Below are 20229 nucleotides of genomic sequence, written 5' to 3' on the forward strand. Positions count from 1 at the left end.
CTGACTGTGTGTCGTTCTTCCAGTCCCCCCCCCCCCCCCCCCCCCCCCCCCCTCCCTCCCTCCCTCCCTCCACCCTTTTCTCCCCTCCCCCGTTGTTTGCTCTGCGTACTCGTCCCACGGTGTGATGTGTTTTGTAAGTTGGAGTTCAGGCACAGATCTAAGATCAGCATCCTTATGCCCAAAAACCTCAAATGGAAAAAAACCCTATAACACTGACCTTAGATCAGTGTCCAGGGGCAACGTCACAGCTAGTCTGTCCTGTAATGTACTAACGTCCTGCATGTTGACCCCCCAGGAACACTGTGATTCACTTTGCTGTAACCATGGCAACTGTTCCCCTCCTCCCACTAGAGATGGGTGCCTCCAATATTTTACCCATGTGAGCATGGTGCATATAACCCTGGTACAATAAGGTTTTATAAATGTGATCTAACATTCGTTATCATGAAGAAAACACGCCGCGTCTGACACATGATGTGTTCGAAGAGACAGAAGTTGTGGCCACTTTTCTTGCTTCACATCACGACAACGGAGCAATACCCCAGCATCTAACACATCCACACCCTCTAGAGTGCACATTAACTCAAAAAAAAGGGCTACGGGATCAGTGGACTGGGATGTCAGTTTACGCACTAATACATACTGCCCATGCTTCTTGCTTACCCACGTGCACCCCTCTTCCTTTCCCACCCACCCAGCCTCCCATCCTACCTGCCCTGTCATAGAAACACCGCCACACTGCAGAAACGCTATGATGCAGGAAGTCTTTCATGAGTGACACTGTGGAGGAACTTGAAATAAATCCACGTGAAGCGTCGAGGACACACAATGCTCAGTGGAACACTGGTCCTCCTGAAGGCCTGCACACGTATCCAAACTCATCTCTTAAAGGCAATAGTGGTTTGTTTGTATGTTCACTGAACCTTGTGGTTTTTATGAAGAACAAACCCTCTGTGAAAACTGCTGTCTTTTGTTATTGTGTGCCTGCATGTGTGTGTGTGTGTGTGTTTGAGTATGTGTGTGAGCTGCAAAATGGGCTCTGAGATTGTGAGCAATATATTGTACCTACACACCCAAAATGTATGCGCTGTCAATATAACTACAGGAGAATCAACCGCAATATCCAGATCCAAGGAATGGGAGACTTATGATTGGTTTTTTTAATATATCACTGAGATATTTTCTTTACGGACTCATAAAAATCCTCCATTCCTGTTGGAAGATGTGTACGCTTTTTCTCTGAAGTACTGGACATATTTTACGGATAAGAGGGAATGTGTTTTGTCCTTGAATTACTATTTGCCTTTTAGTAGGACCAAATTTGCACGAAGCAGAGCTTATGTTTTTTTTTTTTTTCAAAGAAAGAAGCCATCAGGGTTACCACCAAGCATTTATGGTGTCCAAGTATTAGTTTCAGTCTTGTCATGTGCGTTGATGAACCCCTTTACCTTTCACTGCAAAAAGGTGAGCAAACACTCACGATCATAGTCCGGCTCGTCTCGTGGTCTCTTTGTGAAACTTAATGATGTCAGTGACAGTGAGTAAACGCTGTGGGAGCTTTTCCTGTTGCTGTGTGGAGACATCACTGCTGGCCTGTCACATGTTGTCTTTGCTGAATACTGTTGAATTCTACCAAATACAAATCCTCTGAATGTTACTTATCCTCAGCAGAGCCATCTGTCTGCCATCAAAGGGACAGTTTAATCCAGAACCACCACTTGCTTGAGGACACCAAATCCTGCCTTTTAAATTTTAGGCCTCCAAATTTCACTGGATACATGCAAACGAATGTATTCGACTATTGCTTAAATTTTGGGGTGAACTAGCCTTTTTTTTAAAAAGGAGCCTGCAGTGCAGTTACATTGTTTTAATGTGTTATCGTATAAAGCAATCCCAGGCTGCAGCCGGAAAAGCAACAAAAGAAAGAAAAATAATTGATGATCCAGTTCGGGGCTTGTTGGTTGCCTGCTTCATGTACGTAAACATACGCACTGACAACGCCTACACACACACGTCTATAACACCAATCTATGCTCAAGCACAAAGGGGCACATGTAAGATGACACACATGCATGCATGCACGCCGACACAACTCTTGTGGAGACCAATGATGCCCACCCTGTGAATAGAATCAACTACAATTGCATGATGGGAAAATTTGTTGTGCCAGCACGTGTCTCTTTGACGTTTTATTTTCAACATTTTAAATTTCCAAACCTGTGTAATGATAAATCATCAATGTATTTTCTTTTGCTTTTCAAAAAGGCTTGTGAATATGTCATCTGTAACCAATATGAATGTAGTGTGAACACAGAATTCGCATGAGAATTATTTTCTACTGAGGAGGTTTCTAATTTGTTTCTTATCATTATTGATCGTTCTTTAATGAGGATGAAGTGGACCTGGAATGCAGCCAGATTGTGATCTGCTTCCTATTAAAAGGACATTTGTGTCACAATCTAATCTTTTGCCTTATTATTTTTTCCATGAAGCTTGAAGCTTGATTTATAATTGAAAATGTGTCTACTTATTTATTTTATCCCAAAAAGCTAAATTAATCCCATATAAGAATGTTTAATTGGACTTTTCAAGCAACAAGTTAAGAACAATTTCAGTCTTCAACTATTAAGAAAAAGTCAGACTCAGACAAGTGTTTTTTAGCAGATGGGGACAGCAGGGTGCTATTGACACAAACCTTCAGCTGGAACAACCGGCTTCCACTTCAGTGAACGCTCAGTCTGTTCTCCGTGTGGCCTCTGACCTCCCTGTGGAGGAGGAGGGAGCCATCACACATCACTACTTCACCAAAGTTGAAACAGATGCTTTAGCGTGTTTTCATCAGTGGAGAAAAGAAACACTTGTTTTTAGTTGTTTGGGTAAATCTGAAGCAAATAACTACAGGAATATTGAACTCGTAAATTAGCCTGATTTTCTTATTCCGGCTGAAACTTCCTTAAATCAAATAGTCAAAGCCTGATGAACAGTTTATTTGTCACGCTGCTTTTCATTATTGGATAATCTGCCAATTATCTTGATGAATCATTAAAATATTTGGTCTTTAAAACATCTGAAATTGTATTTTTTGTCCAAGACCTCACAATGTTTAATTTACTGATGTAAGATGAGGAAAAGCATCAAATCCTCATAATATTGACGCTAGAACTTTCAAATATTTTGAATTTATGCTTAACAAAGTCACAATGAGTAATCGTCATTTACTGTCAATCTGTCTTATTGATTAATCATTTTAGCTCGATTTGTTTATTAAAAGGTCAGAAAAGTTTGCCACTAAACATTCCGGCTCAGTCCGACTTAGCAAAGATTTCTGAAACTTAAACACTGACATTCCTGCTTGACAAATTTCAAAAAGGTTATTAAAATTGATTCATTTTCTGTCAATCAACTGGCCAATGATCAATGAATGTTTTCAGCATTACTTCTGATCATAGTATAAGCATGTGCTTCTGATAGCATTATGAATTTCACAACCTACACTCAAATCCATTTAAATGTTCTATTGAAGCCATTTCTGGACTGGGATGTGAGCAACGTGAAGTGAAAGGTTCACAGCACGCCTTTGTTTGCTCTGCTGCAGGCGTGTCTGCTGCCACCCTGTGGCAAAGATGCAGCCGCTGCACATATCGACTGCACACTGGCCAGAAATAAAGACAAGACTCGAAAGATCATTTTACAGTAAAAAAATGAAACCAAAAACAAGACTTTATTAAAGAAGCTTAAAAAATAAAACTCTTGATACATTTCTCATAACCGTCAAGTCAGCTCAAATTATATGATTATACAATTCTCCCGGCTCACGGTTAAAAGGTCCATAAACTTTCAAATAAAATATATTTCAATTTTAAAATTTCTTCAATAATTTTCTCATTTTGTTATAAATTGCCTATATGTAGTACACAGGAAATAAAGAAAATAAAAAAAATGGAAAATAAAAATAAATTTGAAGTAAAAAAAAGGGTCACATTATTGTCTGGGATATTTAGGTAAGCAAATAAAATGTAAAAAATAAAATGTGTAAAAAGTCTTTTTTTTTATCTTAAAAATTATTAGCTAATGCCAGATGGCTTGAAGACATGCAGATGGTTAACTTACAAATAATGATACATGTTCTTTAGAAACTACACTTATCTTCAATTAAGTCAGTTTGCTTTTGAAAACAAATCCCAATGATTGTATTCAGGATATTTACACACAGGTCAGGCCTGAAACCGAGTTTGCTGACGTTTACATTTTGGTTCTGCATACAAAGAGAATTAAAGCAAAAATAGGAGAGCGGAGGCTTGAGGGGCGTCTGTCACCCCTTATTGGCATGGCTCTCTTCGCACCCCCCCCTCTAAATCACAAAAAAGGTCAGAGGTCACTGGCTAGCATGCCTCAGGAAACCCTGTTTTCAAACCTTTAAGGAAGGAAATGGGGGAGGGGGATACGTTTGGCTAAAACAAATAAAAATCAGCAGTCTATCTGAAAAAACTTGTACCTTTTTTAACAATTAAACTACTGTACATGAACCCTAACATTCTCTCATTGGCCAGAAACATCCTGGTGCAACGCCAGGATATTTACATTAGACCCATCTGGCAAAGAAAAACGACACATTTTTATTTCCTCAACACGTCAACTTGGACAGTTTTAAGAAGGGCTTTAAGATCGGCCTCAACAGACACACATACACACACACAGTCGTGACTGATCTGTTCATTCAGACACATTCGCAGCCTTGCATCTGTTCCGAGTGAACACTAGAAGAGACGAAAAGCAACGTTTGACGTCAGAGCCCGACGAGGGGATGGGTTTGCCGAGTTTGGACGTGGCGAGGAGAATGAGATCAGGGTTGTCGGGTCTACAGTGCACTGAGGAGTCTGAGAACTAAAAGGCCTCCCCTACCAACGAGGGCTGGGCAATACATCGACATATTAATATTGTGATAAGACCAGATATCCTTTTAGATTGTGGACCTCGTAATATGCACAAGTGTTTTTTTTCCTGGTATTAAAGGCTGAATTACAATAAAGTGATAGTAAAGCAACTTTCTGAACTCACCAGCCTGCTATATTATTGGCTTTTACCTACATAGTCACTGATGACAAAAATCAGTTTAAATATTTTGTGAAATCACCAACAGCTATCCCTATAATTTTGTATCTATCGGATATTTGGTCAAAAATATCATATTTGATTTTGTCCACGTCACCCAGCTCTACTACCAACCAGCTTTTGTTCATTACTGTGTTTCAGTAGGGAGTTGCACCAAAGCACCATTAGTTAGTCTTCACAAAAACTAACAGTCCAGCTCCTGGCTAGAGTTTCCTACAAGTACGGACACAGGAATCAGTGCACTGCTGCGCTCAACCAGGACAGCGGCTTATTAGTTAGGTTCCTCTGTGGAGCGACTGCCCTCGTCACCTCAAGTAGCTAACGAACAGACAGACAGCAAATAATTTTAACATTATACTGGCTGGAGCACCAAAGCGCAGCAGCAACTGCACTTTTTTTTTTTTTTTTTTTTTTTTTTTAAATCTGTGTGGCTTTGCCAATTATTTACTCAAGCCGAGTTACCCTTTTTTCCTTAATATTAAAAGCCCACAACCCTTCCTGTCGTCCACACTGCAGTGCCCTACACTACACTAAAAAAGATGCAATTTGAGGACCAGGTGATGACTGTGTGGCGACAGACCAATTAAGAGAGAAAGAAAATCATTAACAATAAGAAGCAAAACATTCTGCAGCTGCTGGGATTTGAACACAAAGCGTGTCTGGAAGCCCTGGATGACCTAGCTACTAGCTGCCATAAAGGACAAGTTAATTATTCTTCTACTGTGTGAGCCTGAAAACGTGATCATGTCTGTGCAGTCAGAGGAAGCCCTTAAGAATTAGGTGTGTCGTTTTAACTCAGTTGTCATGGCTTGTCTCATTCTATGAGCTGATTCCCGGTATGTTCAGAAGGGCCGCTAACGGCAACCGTGTACCATCACGTCGACATTGCCCAAGTCACACATACAGTATTAACACTATAAAGGAGGCAGTTACTGCAAACTCACACTGGATTTAAAAAAAACAAAAAAAAACACAAACACAATACAGGATGCGACCGCCTCATCAGGAGTTCCTCTGTAATGCAATGAAACAGGACAAATCTCAAACAACTATCCATATAATGCACTACGATTGGCCAGGAGTACGGCGCTATATGGGTACGACAGTGTGTCATTTGAGAGAGTGCCATACAGCTTTGCTGTGAGAGTGGGGTGGAAGACCAAAACTTAACAAAACAGTAAGAGCCGTTTCTTTTCTTTTTTTTTTTTTTTGAGGGGCCGGGAGTTTTACAGTGCATGAAAAGAAAAAAACCCAAAAAACAACGGTTTAATCGAGCCCCTTATTATTGTTTCATGTCAGAGGAGCAGACATCTCTCCTTAACCAAGACCCCTTATTGGACAAAACATTCACATGTGACATCAGAAAAGCCCTATCTTATCGTAGAGTTCAAAATATGTCTGTTAGCCACACACTTGACAGTCAAGAGTCAAAAAACTAGTAGAAAACACTAAAATAAGCCGATCTTAATGTAACAGACGGAGGATGTGAGGGGAAAATGTCCTGGTGTGGATGGATCGGAGCGTCGCCTTCCTATAAGACTGTGAGGAAAGTTGAAGGAGAGGGGCGGTGGGACAGCAACCTTCTCATGGTGATGGGTCACAATGATGCCCATGAGTGGGCATGACCACCCCGAAACACACATGCAAACACACACGCAAAGAGAGAGAGAGAGATGTAAAGGGATTGTCAGGCAGCCCAAACATACAGGAAACTGACCTCAGTCACATTCCTTTAGTTTCATTAATGGTACGTTTCTACGTTTTTTAAAAGGATAATTAATGTGAATCAATGCGGGAACCACATTTGAAATGTGGGGCAGACTCATCCAAATCCATGTTATTGAATCTGATCACATTTGCTTCTATTAATAGCATTCATTTGGCATTACTGATGGCTAATGTCTATTATGTGGCAACAAGAAAATGGAATTCATCCTTAAGAAGTCCCTTGGGTGTATTGTTCTGCTAGGTGCCTGACCACATGCCGACCTTTAAAAAAGTTCCAAGCTTAAGGAAAATAGCAACCCCCCCGCCACTTAACGTCACCAACAACAGCATGAGTGAGAGCAGAGGAGAGAAAGCGAGGGATTGTTGGAACAGCTTGCGTCCTGTCAAGAACGTTAAAATAAGGAGTAGAAAAGTGCAGGCCTCGTTGACAGCTTCATCGAAAAATATCTGTTAAGTACAAAAGTGTCAAAAGGAAAGGCTGTGAGAGAAAGCAGGTAGAGATCTGAATAAGCCAGAATGAAGAAATGTCGAGACAGAGCGACAGCCGGCAGCCCGAACTGCGTCGAGCTGAGCGAGCTGCTCCGGGTCAAAATGAAGGCCTGAAGAGAGATAAGACACTAGTTTCCTTCCATAAGTTCACCACCGAGAGACTGACTGAGCCCCAACTGTCTGCAGACCAGTTTCAATTAACTTCACTCTGAAAATAAGTCATTGTCATTATTATTATTATTATTGTTATTATTAATCTTGACAGTTATCAGCAATAAATCAACATCCGTATAGTATCATCATCTCTATTAATGCATTTATTATGGTCCATCATGTGTGTGTGAAGGTTATTAGTGTGAATCTGTCCATCGCCGCCGCCGACACAGCTGGTGCCCCACTCCAGTACTCTTCCTGCCCCCCCTTTAATATGTCCCCGCCCACCCACCCCCCATCCCCCTGCCATTAGGAGAAGATGCGGATGCACTGTGTGGTATGGGTGTGGCAGACGGGGCACTCTGGCTCAGCTGACTGGCAGATTTGCCCGGCGCACTCCATGCAGAACAGGTTGTGGCCACAAGGCACCAGGGCTGCTGTCACCTCGCTCTCGAAACACACAAAGCAGTCCCTGTTGACCCCGGGGCTAACGCCGACCAGACCCGCAACCCCGGGACCGGAGCCGCCTTTCAGCCGGCTCAGCATCCCAGAGCTGAGACCTACTCCGCTGCTGCCCCCCTCGGAGTCAGTGGGCGAGCCGCCAGGCAGGGAGGAGGCCGAGCAGGAGGAGTAGCCGGTCGATGAGCCACCAGAGCTGGAGCTGGATGCTCCGGAGAAGGAGCCACCTCCCGCGCTGCCAGACTGTAGCCAGGAGAGAGTGCTGAGGGGGTCGCTCTGGGCACGACGGGCTAATGGATGATCCAGGGGGCCCACGCCGGTGTCCTGAGGCAGAGTTGGAGACAATCGTGGAGTGATGGCGCCACCACTGAGGCCGCTGCTGTTACGACGTAGAGGCTGCTGCTGGGAGGAGCCAGCCGTCTTGCTGCCTGCTCCTCCATTAACGAAAGGTGCCCAGATGTTGGAAGCACTGAACTCAAAGCCCAGTTCATCTGAGGAGGGCAGCCCTGGGGTGGAGTCGCCCCCAAAAGTGAAACCTCCTCCAGCACTGCTGGAGCCTGTGCTAAAAGGGCTTGTGGGGCTGCCTCCCTCGTTGGTCTTGCGGGTGTTGTTGTAGCTGTCTGAGCTCATCCCGCCGTTGTGCGAGTGATAGGCGACTGAGGAGGACACCTTCCGGCCGGAGGAGTGGTGCATGGACATGGGAATAGGAGGAGGCGGGGAGGATGGAGGAGGCGGGGGTGCAGAGTGGTGGTTGGCAGCCCTGGACCACAGAGACGATGCCAGCCCTCCGGCCAGGGCGCCCAGGCCTTCTAGACTGACGTCAGTGCCGTTGGAGTGGAAGTCGTTGTCTCCCTGCAGGTCTACAAAGGTTCCAGTTCGCAGGGTGATGTGGGTCTCGATCTCCTCTCTTGCTCGGTCCACGTTCTCAGGCATGCCGGTCACCTCAAACACTGGGTCCTTCTCTCGACTGGGTGTCACAATGTAGGTGTGAGTCTGCTGCTGGATGCGCTTGATAGTTGCTCCCTTTGGTCCGACAACCAAACCGACGACTCTGTAGGGAACTCTCACCTGGATCGACAATGAGAGAAACATTTTAACCATCTGAAAAAACTTCCATGACAGAAACTGAGCAGTGGTTTTATGACACATAAATAAAACTAATGCTGAAAACGCAGCATGGTGACTGAGCTACAGCAGTTTCAGCACCTGTATGGTGGTCTGTCCGGGTAAGTGTGGTGGTCCAGGGAGAGAGCCTCCACCTCCGGGTCCTCCAGCTTTGCACCGGGACGCCCGGATCATAGAGAAATGCTCCGCTGCAGACACTATTTCACGCTTGGCCATCTCCACATCCTCCCTGCGTCCAGTCACAATGAATACTGGTTCCTCGCCTCTCACTGGAGTCTTTATGTAGGTGTTTGTCTTGGCACGCAAGGCCTTGATCTTACAACCTGGAAGACGTAGAAGCGGACAGACATCGGTTTTGTAAGATAATCAACTAATTGCCAAAAAACCATACACACAAGCACATCAGTCTGATTACGCCATAAAGTAGTAAATAAAAAAACAATACACTGCCAGTTTATTAGATACACTGAGCAAAAACTAATACTGTCTGCAATAAATTTGTTTTGTTTTAACTGCATTAAAAGGTTAAAGATTAAACTATATGGTCATTATGGTGTTTCTAATATGTGGTTTACCCTTATTGATATAAGAAGGTTAGAAACTCTTGGGCATTACTTACCTTCATGAGGGTGGGATTTATCCCTGAGATGTTGCATTATTAGACTGCATCAGTTTTAGCTGGGTGGACCAAATAAACTGGCAACTGACTGTTCATTTAAATAAAGTGTGTTTTGATTTGTTTACACAAGATACAAGTTGATGCACACAGAAACGACCAAAAAATGTGATGAAGTGCTAAAAATCAAGTGAAAAACATACTAATGTTAAAAGGTGTTTTGTTATATAATCAAAGAAAACCACATCCTACATATTTTCTAATATGCAGTTAAAAAAAACATTGCTCATATCCACCGTGTGCAGCTGTTTTTAAGCCCCAAAAACAAAAAGATAAGATATTCCTTTGTTAGTCCAATGATGGGGAAATGTACTTTATTGCAGCAGGTGGACAGTAAAAAAAGAATAAATAACAATGAATAATAAGTACAAAAGCAATTAAAAACAATGGTAGTACAATAATAGTAACATTATGTACAAGAACAATATTGGTGTTGAGTAATATACCTGAGTTTGATATTGAACTGAAAGTAGTAGTATATCTGAAATATTAATATATATACTAACATAATAAAATCACCCTACAATCAATATCGGGACAGTTTTTAATACAATGCCAGGCCATCTTAAAGTACCCCCCAGAAGAAGCAAAGTGGGAATAAATGAGGAGCCTGCCTGCTTAAATATACTCGTCAGTGACTTATGCACTGCCCATGTTGTCAACTCATGATGCTCAAGCAGCATCGACTGAGTGCCTCTGTGTCTTTAAATATGGACGCTACACTCCTGGCAACCAATAGGACGCGTGGTGTGTGATGTCATCCTGGGAAGCAGAAAGCATGGCTTTTTCAAACAAAGGGAACAATGCCGTGAAACGCTGCCACGGCCGCGACAATCGGAGCGGAGCAACAACACGAGTCCATGCGAGGCGTTTAGTGTTAAATGACAGAAATGTGGAGGGAAATCAAAACGACACGGGTAACACGGAGCGATCAGCCAGCATCTGCAGGCAGACAGACAGAGCTGGGTGCAGGGCGTATCACCGCCCAGTCCCGTGTTTGTGCGCCTGCTGCCCCGTTTCAGCCTTAAAAATCTCCCCCGCACAGCCAATAATCACCCACTGTTGACATATACGTAACTTAAGATAGTGACTTCTGGGCTTAAAGTGGCCGTTCTGCATCTGTGATGCATGAAATCTGCATATTTCGGTTCATTTCCTTTGTTTGGTGCAGGCTGCTAGACATGTCCAGACTCCCGACAATCTGCCGCTTTGTCTGACCCTCTCCCACCCCTCCCCCTCCCTCCTACTCAACCAACACACTTTGTATAAACACTGTTTATGATAAAGAAATAAAATTAAGATGGTGAAAATACAACAGGTGTGTTATTTTCGGGGGGAACCCGCATTATGCTGTCTTTTTAAAAAAAACAGTGAGGAGCAGAGCACCAAGCAGCAGGCTGTGAAAGTTCAGCAGCAGCCACCCAAACAAAGAACCACCAGGCTGCATGCTGCCTCTGTGAGCCAGCCAAAAAAACATAAACACGCAAATAAACCCTCACACACTCTCCCCTGCTCTTACCTTGTCTCCCGACTATCTCCGCCACATGTTCAGAGCTGGGGACAGGCACACACTCCGTCATGTTCACGCTTCTTTTCCTGCTGCAGAGGACAGAGCTTTGTTCCCCGTGGAGCATGGGGTGCGAGCCGGCCATGTGGTACCCGCCCGAGCCGTAGTACTCCGGGGATGGAGAGCAAGACGACGGCGAGTCCCGGGATCCGCTGGGGTGCTCCAGCATCTGTAGATCCACGTAGCCGCCTCCACTCACACCGTTACAACCCTCGGAGCCCGGAGCCGGGGTCCCGTCCAGAGGGTCCGCCACACAGTCCGCCTTCTCCAGGGCCATGAGTGACAGCTGGTCCAAGGCGAAGCGGAGCGCCTCTTGGTGGTCCTCTTCCCGGGACTCCTGGTCCGTCTCTCGGGGCAGACTGACCCCACTGTGCTGGCTGCTGATCACCACGTCGTGGTCCATAATTTCGGGGTGGAATAAAGGGCTCGGCATAGTCTCTCCGTGGATCTCACATCAGATCACGAATGCCTGTTTGTTGGGAGTGAGGCTCACCCTCTTCTGAAAGAGAGAAAAAACAGAGTTAAATCAAACAAACTGGAGGTGGTTGTTTATTATTAAAAGAGAGGAGCTGAGCAGGGATCACTCATCAACAACACCCTACATGAACAGTGAGGGTTTGGGCGCTTTGCTTTGTCTGTTGTTGCTTCTTGTCTGACATCTGAAACCATCCGACAGCCTGCTTGTTTTGTCGGGATAAAGCTGCTCTTAAACACCACTGAAACACCCTCTCTCCCTCCACAGCTAACAAACACACCAGCGGCACTAACTTCACTCACTCTGGTAGCTGCTGGTTGAATTAGTAAAAACCTGCCGGCTGGAAGAAAAGTGTGGTAAACGCTGTTGTTAGCTTCAGCGAGCTAACAGGCGGCTCTCAGTCACGTTGTCGACCCCTTTGTTTGGGAGCAGCTAGCAGCTAGCTCCGACCCTGGAGCCGGTGCTCCTCCTCAGGGGTGGCCGTGTTGATTTTTAAAATTAAACAAGCTCTGAAACCACACAAACTTACTTTATCTCTCCTTTGTGTCGACGACGTCCTCTCTCTTCGCGTGCCGCCCAGTTCTTGTGGGGAAAAAGATGAGGAGGAGGTGGAGGAGGAGGAGAAAAAGGAGGCAGCGCTAGTAGGAGCTAGTGAGCTAACTAGCAGGCTAAGTGGGGGGCGGAGGAGAAAAAAAACGTTTAAAAAAGCGAAAAGAGGACACTTTTTTTCTTTCTTTCTTCTGTTTCTGAGAGTCAACGCATGTTACTGAGTGGGTCACTGGCTCTTCATGCTGCGCGCCGTCAGGAGACCACAGCTGAAATCCAAAGACGAGAAGAGTCCTCTGTTTTTAAGTTAAAAACACACAGTGGCTGCTCTCTCTTTCTCTCTCTCTCTCTTGGTGCTGCTGCCTGACCCCGCTCGGTCCGCCGCCTTTGTCTCGCCGAGCTCACGCTGCTCCGTCTCCCGCACACGGCCCTGACGTCACCCGCGACACAACAATGGGTTCAAAGGCCACATGCAGCAAAAAGAGGGGAGAGCACCCACCGCTGCTGTCATTGCTATTGTGTCTGTCAGTCTGCAGGGCAAGGGCTTATTTTTTATCTATCCTTTATGTCTTATTGCAACCCTAATATATGTGTAAAAATTTAAAAAAAAATCATGGAGCACAACAACAATGGCATGGGCATAAACAAATTAATACACGCAGACATACAGGAATAATAAGTACATAAATGGAGAAGTGCATTAATGAATAAAAGTAGAAAACAGAGATGAATAGCAGAAATGAATACATAAAGAAATACAGAAATAAAAGATTTATGGAAATGTATAAAAAAAAATAAAGAAAAGATATTAATTTAATTATATACTTTTCATGATTTATTTACGTTTTTATTTAATTATTTATTTCTGCATCTATTTTATTTTTATGTCATTTTTTGTGCTCCATAAATGGCTGGGTGTGTTCATCATGGCTACCAATGAGGCGTTCAGGGTGCTCCAACTGAACTCATGAGTCACATGCAGGCTGTGTGGTTATTAGAAATAACAACACAAAGATACATGGGAGGGCTGTATGTATATTAAAAAAACGTGTAAATAATTTAATTAAAACCACTGAGAATTCATTTAAATGATCGGGTCACATTTTTTTCCCAAGTGTAATAGAGGAGGATGTTCCTGAAAAGACGCAAGGTGTTTGAATGTGATTTCACTGTACAGTATCATTATGCATAAGTAGACCCTTTGTGGGGTGATATGTTGAGTAGCGTATTAAATGTTGTTCTCATAGCAAATACAAAAAAAGATATCTACAGACTTTAACACAATGCCTACTATCTCATCAAGAGCATGATTTTATACCAAAACTGTATGTACATCCAAAGAGTTAAAGATCAGTCATTATTTCTCATCCACACTGATTCTTTTTAGTACAACAGTCCCTCAGCTTCAGTTAAAGGGCTGCAATTAAGGATTATTTTCATTGCTTAATCTATCAATTATCTTTTCAGTGAACTGATTAGTTGTTTGGACTATAAAATGTCAGAAAATGCTGAACATGTTGATCATTATTTCTCAAAGCCTAAGATGATGTCCTCAAATGTCTTGTATCGTCCTGGATATTCAGTTTACTATCATAAAAGTCAGGAACAATTCACATTTGAGAAACTGGAAACAAAGATGGACTTTCTTTTTCTTTAAAAACTACTCCAAGCAATTATCTAATAGTTAATCAACCAATACATTGTTGCAGCTGTAAAGGACAGTAAGACAAAGAAAATTATTTAATATGAAAAAGACTGTAAATTTGGAATATATACCAACTTGATTTAACAAAATGACTGCTGAAGCCTCATATTAGTTTCAGCTGAACAAGGATGGACTATTCTGTGTGTTTTAAGACAGACTTGAAAAAAAGGTTACCGTTTGCCTCCCACATCCTAAATGTAACAGCAGTAATGACAAAAACTCTACACACAACACCAGTGAAAAAAGAGCTGCATTTATTTGACAAATAATGAATCTTGTAATGAGGTACAGTACATCAGGTAGTGAGGTACATCAGCGTTGTATGTTTTTATATTTTCTGAGGGTATAAACCTTTTTCTGTTACCGTCTTCAATCAAATGTAGTTGGAAAAACAATACTGACAATTTTTTTGTCAATAAAAAAGATAACATGACCTAAACTTCAAAACCATGTAAACTCAGGTTTTTGTAATAAAAACACTACTTTGAACTGTTAAACCTTTAATCAAACCTTTGTTTGATTATTCACAGACACAAGAGTACTGTGTGCATGTAAACATACTGCAACCTTTTCTGTGCTTCTGGGCATAAAACACTACCTGCAGTGCCAGAGAGGGAGATAAAAGAGGAAACACGTTCTCGTCAAACAGTAGGAAGAAAGAAAAAAAAACACTTCTCAGCATCAGCTGGTATTAAAAACAGACACACACACACATACATACATAATTTCTCATTCACATACATCAGGTTTGTGTTTTTAACTTGAGCTTGAACATACAACACTGCATTGTATAGAGCACCATACACAACTGCCATATATTAGTAGAGGTAAAAAAAAATTAACTGAAAACTGAAACTGAAAGCACCTTTTCAGGATTAAACCGTCACATGTTTAACAAAAAAAAAAAAAAACAATGTCAAGAAAACAGTTTTTGTTTAGGTTCTCAAAATCTACAGAATGTCTGTGTTTATGGTCAATTTCAAATAAAAGTGTAAAAAATCTTATGAAGCCGATTTAAAACAAGTCTTCAGTATGAAAGGAGTTAACTAGCAATACTGATGTCGATCAAGCCTGTGGGAGACAAGAGGAGACATGTTATATAAGAATTGACCAACAGAAATGAAGTCAGCAATACTGGCCTCGGCGCTGCATTTGTGTGTACCTTGGCTATAATTCTTCCTTCTCCACCTGCTCAACTGTCTCCTCCACTTTGTTGGCTGCTGCGTCGGCAGCAGTGTCCTCTATATGAGCCAACATATCGGCCATAAGGGCTTCCTCGAGCCGCCGCCTCACCTTCTGCACCAGATCCTCCTGCTTCCTGTAGGACGCAGAGGAAAAAGAGTTTATTGCTCAGGAGTTGAAAAGCTCAGCTGGCCTGCATAGTCTTTGTTATTACTACTACTACTACTGCTTTGTTATTACAAATCATACATCATGTGAATTTGAAGCAGCATGTAGTACAAATTTAAGCCTGTGTGGTTTTAGTGAGAGTGACACCAGTGACAGCAACTCTGCTCTGTTCACTCACTGAGCTCAACAAGTTCACAGCAGCAACTCAGAGCAGCATCAGTCCAGTGAGGATGTGTGATGTGTCAGTATATGTCAAAGCCTTCTGGTCAGTCAAACTACAGACAATGAATGGTTAAATAAGAGTAACATTATTAAGTATAGAGCTGCAACCATTAGTTGATTCAAGTCATTTCTTTCAAGCAAAAATGCTTGATTTGATGAAGAATTGAGGAGCTTCCTTTCCCCATCTTACACCAAAGTCAATTAAATATTTGGGGCTTTGGACTGCAGATTTTTCTGATGTTTTATTCACTCAAATAATGGAGCAAGTTATTGTCACAATAATCAATAATACAGTATAATAATAATCACACAGCATAAGACGTTGTGAGCAGTAACACACACTGAACAGTTTGTCTTAATTAACCAAGAAATCTCAATCTCCTGCAACAACAGTAAATGAAACATTATACGAAATATTTAATGACTGGATGAGTTTTTTTAAGTGTCCCTAAAGTCATTTAAATATTATACGAGAATACAACTGCAAGTGGTGAAGCATTAGAAAACCACAGCAGAGCACAGCAACACAATTTATAAAGTAAGTTTGGTCTCATGTGCATCATGTATTCAAGACTGCAGCTGAGATATAAAAAGTAAAGTAGAGGCCATTGTTTGCTTTCAAGGCACCTTGAAATAACTGTTGTAAATGCTGCACAGTGACAGAAAAGAGCAGAAATTCATCAGATGTAGAGAACAGGGACTCTTCACTAAACTCCAACTAAAACATACATGCAAACTCTAAGCAGTCAGTTAATTTGACTCCAGCACATTTCAAGCTTTTTACTTAAGCAGCCACATGAGTACACTTAATGTCCGTCTATAATAGCAACATCTTCAGTGGTTTAGTAACTTTAACATGATTCATTAAAAAAGATGTGCCCTGTTGAACTACACTTTTATAACACTTTGGATCCACATGACACTTTTACTTTTTTTTAGGAAACATTAGTTAATATCTCTCAATTAAAGCAACATATAAATAGCAAAATATGTCTTCAATTGATACTATAGTTGATTTCTACTGTATTCATGCAGTAAGGAAACTTTGAAGGCAGCTGTACATGTCTCAATGACTCACCTGATATCATCATCAGTCACAACAAAGGCCTTGCAGAGAGGCTGTGTTGTGTTGAGCCAGACTCCAGGATTTTTCTCCACTGCAGCTGTAAGCTGTCCAGTGACAGGTGCTGGGCTGGTGTGCAGGGCGCTGGCGATGGCAGACAGAAGCGTTTTGTCTGAAGATGCAGGACCAACACCTGAGCAGCGAAAAACAGGGGAGACACAGGTCAAGCTTGTATAAATATTAACTTTAAAACCATAAATGATTGTTGTATTTATATTATTCTCACCCTGTAAACCTTTGGGAAGATCCATAGTTTTCACCAGCTCCTCTGCAATATCAAATGCACTTAACCCACTTAGCTTCCTCTCCCAGAACAGCTGCAGATTGAAGCAAAACACAAAGAAGATGATCTTTGAAAACTTTTTGAGCACAAATTTTCCAAAACTGACTATGCGTCATTATCCAACTAATATAGGATTATTACACCAGGGTTGAATTGACCCTTTAGCACAAAAATAATAACAACTTGCAAGTACAGTAACGTCCTCTGACCCACTCGGCTCAGTACAGTATTAACAATAAAAGAATGACTGTTTCCTGACATGAACATGAAATGTGCATATTTTCTGTCCTGACTGACCTGCTTTGGTTGGTCCACAGCCTTCTGCGGATCTGCCTTCACCTTGTTGTTGGGGTGATTCGTCACCTTGGTCACTGGCTGCTTGAAGATGGATGCCGTCTGTCGAACTGGTAGTGTTGTGTTTAAGTCAGGTTTGGCCTTTACAAAAGGAGACAAAAGCATGATTTTCTACTGCACTAAAATTTAAACTTTTTAGAAAATGAAAAGTGTGAGAAGTTATTGTACAGTACTATATGATTGTTGTAGATAATTTGAAGGGAAACAGGAGATAAAAGGCTCTAATTATGTCAAATTTTCAAAGCAATGAATAATCCTCAGAGCACAATCAACAGTCAATCATTAATGAATATCTAGGAGGGAGGTTTAACAGTGAGGGAGACATCAGGAAGCCTCTGGTAACTCTGAAGTAGCTTACAGGCCTCGATGACACTAAATGTGTCCAAAATCATTTGCTATTTGCAACAGAGTGATACTTTATCATTTTATTTGAGTTTATTGCATCTGCTGTCCTCAAAATTCCCACACTAGTTTGATATGTAGTGCTCGCTAACTGTCAGTGCAAAATGTGATGACACAACGACAAATCCTAAACGGCAGAAATCTCAATTTAGCACTCACAGTAGTGAACTAAGTGTTTGTGATGAAGAGAATAGTGAATGAGTTGTTAAGGTGATTCATCAGTTTTAACTTAATAGTCAAATGCCATCTCAGCTACTGTTTGCCAGTGGGGGACCTAAACTGACCTATTTAGCCTCACTTATAATACTGAACAATACTGTTAAATAATCCTTAAGTGGTCATGTCAGAGTCCAGAACTCAATAAATCCAAATTTGTTGCTATTTGATAGAATTTGAGCAGATGTGCAAAGCTAAATAAGGACAAAATGACACAGACCAGACCCACATACATAGATCTGAGGCTGTAATTACTGCCTAAAGTGTCTATACTACATATTGACTAGGAGGGGGTTAATACTTATGTAAGTGAACTGTAGCTCTGTTACTCAGTGTCAAAAAAGCACAGTTTCATTCATTCATTCAGTGTAGTCAAACAATAACAAGACGGGGGTGTTAGTTACATGTAGTATAGTACTTTTTATATGCACTGTAAACTGATTTTATACTGCCCATAATAACTGGAATAGTTCACCAACATTGTCATTTAAAAGTTTTCATTCCTTCAAGTAGCACTCCGCAGTCACCAGCCTCATAAACACCAAAACCAAACTTAGTCTCACCCTGATTTGATGGTTGATGTCATGAGGATACTTGTGCCTGCTGCGCTGCACTTTGGTCAGGAGCAACCGTCCAGCCCGGGATTGGCTTGAATTCATGTCTGTGTGAAGACCGCTGCCCATGCCACGGACTATCTGAGGCTTGTTGAGGAAGCGCTTAACAGGTAAACTAAAGAGGGAGAGAGAGAGAGAGGTAACGAGACCTATCTGGAACATTGCAAATAAGAAACTAAAAGCCAAAACAGATTATAATGTTATCTGGGCCTAAAAAGAGATTGACAGAATATCTCTCTACTGTCAGAAATAGAAAGCAGATACAGATCCTGACTGAGTTCAGGCTCAGTGACTGCAAACTGGCAATCGAAAAAACAATCAAACATTGGCAACCAAAAGAAAACAGAATATGTGGTCACTGTTCGACAGGTGAGGTTGAAACAGAAAGGAATTACTAAATAAGGAGCATTTACTTTTGATAAGGGGAGACAGGGCACATCTTGCTGCCCAATATGAATCAAGATACCACAACCTGCGGGACAGTGAATGAGCTACACACACACACACACACAAATACATGCATAGGATATACTATATATATATATAAATAATATATGTTAATCTTAATGTTACTTTGTTTGACTGACTCTTGACGCTTTGGCAATATTGTTGTTGTGACATTCATGCCAATAAGGTGAATTTGAGAGAAGAAAAGGACATCAGTCACAAGATTGACCTTTCCAATACCTGAGAAATTGATAGATGGGTCACATATAATTAGACATTTTTTTGGGAGTCCTCAGGTCACCTAACTGCATGTAATCTTTAGAAAAGGATCAAAGGGTGTCGCTTAAATTGTCCCGCCCGGACATGTGTAATGACAGGGAGTCAGGAGGTGTCAATCAGGCACCTGCACACACCCTCAGTCTTCAAACAACAGGTCAAATCATCCAAATGACGTGAACACCTTAGTGGATGTTTCCTGAGTGCAGGAGGAGCTGTAAGACAGATTTAGTTCACTGATGCCGCTTCGTGATTACAACCCAACAGACCGGCTGTCTGTCATTGTCCTCTCAGTGAAACTCTCAGGGACCCAAAGTTAGATAAATCAGCTGTGAGCTACAAAAGAAGAGGCATGCTCTTCCTCTAATGGTTTTAACAAGATAACTGTGTTGTAGCTGTGTGTTTTAACACCAGTGTGTCACAGCTCTGGTTTAACTGAGAAGGGCCCGACGCACCGCAAGTCAAGCGTGTGTAAACAATGAAACTTAGCTAGCTAATCAAGCTAGCAGCGATGTTACGCGTCAATACATCAGTGTACCGATAAAGTGTTGCTCAAAGTTGTTATTTTTCAAGTTACGTGGTAATCTCAAAACTCCCTGTAGTCTACGTTTAACTAAACCCACTATGACTGCAGCTATAAAGTCAACATTAGCGTAAAGCTGCTCATTTGCTGAAGTCCCAAACTGCAAAACGCGTGTATTCATGCGTGCGTTTCCTGCAAAGAAACTTTCATTTTAACAACTGCTGCGGCTGTAAGATTATCGAGTCCCACCTTTTCCTTTCCATGGTCCACGTTGTGTTGGTTGGCTTGGCTTTAATTCTGGCTTATTACATGTAAAAAAAAAAGCCAGCGAGCTGTCTGTTATTGCGCTCATGAATTTCCACCGTGTCTGGTTTGTTATCGATC

The 20229-nt window shown here is 42.1% G+C and overlaps 2 protein-coding genes across 2 annotated transcripts; both read right to left on the bottom strand.

Annotated features, from left to right (window-relative positions):
- Positions 1-7791: 7791 nt before the first annotated feature.
- On the bottom strand, positions 7792-12348 carry LOC133990798 (RNA-binding protein MEX3B). Its single transcript, XM_062429205.1, has 4 exons — positions 12314-12348; positions 11262-11808; positions 9148-9389; positions 7792-9009 (listed from the first exon to the last, which is right to left on the bottom strand). The coding sequence occupies exons 2-4, from the start codon at positions 11740-11742 to the stop codon at positions 7792-7794; spliced, it is 1941 nt and encodes a 646-aa protein (XP_062285189.1). The 5' UTR covers positions 11743-11808; positions 12314-12348.
- Positions 12349-14057: 1709 nt separating this feature from the next.
- LOC133990396 (methyl-CpG-binding domain protein 3-like) lies at positions 14058-20229 on the bottom strand. The gene is made up of 7 exons (XM_062428697.1): positions 20095-20229; positions 18549-18714; positions 17311-17448; positions 16957-17047; positions 16686-16863; positions 15198-15353; positions 14058-15106 (listed from the first exon to the last, which is right to left on the bottom strand). The coding sequence occupies exons 1-6, from the start codon at positions 20106-20108 to the stop codon at positions 15203-15205; spliced, it is 738 nt and encodes a 245-aa protein (XP_062284681.1). The 5' UTR covers positions 20109-20229; the 3' UTR covers positions 14058-15106; positions 15198-15202.

The sequence above is a fragment of the Scomber scombrus genome, chromosome 11 (assembly GCF_963691925.1).
Source record: "Scomber scombrus chromosome 11, fScoSco1.1, whole genome shotgun sequence".
Lineage (NCBI taxonomy): Eukaryota > Metazoa > Chordata > Actinopteri > Scombriformes > Scombridae > Scomber > Scomber scombrus.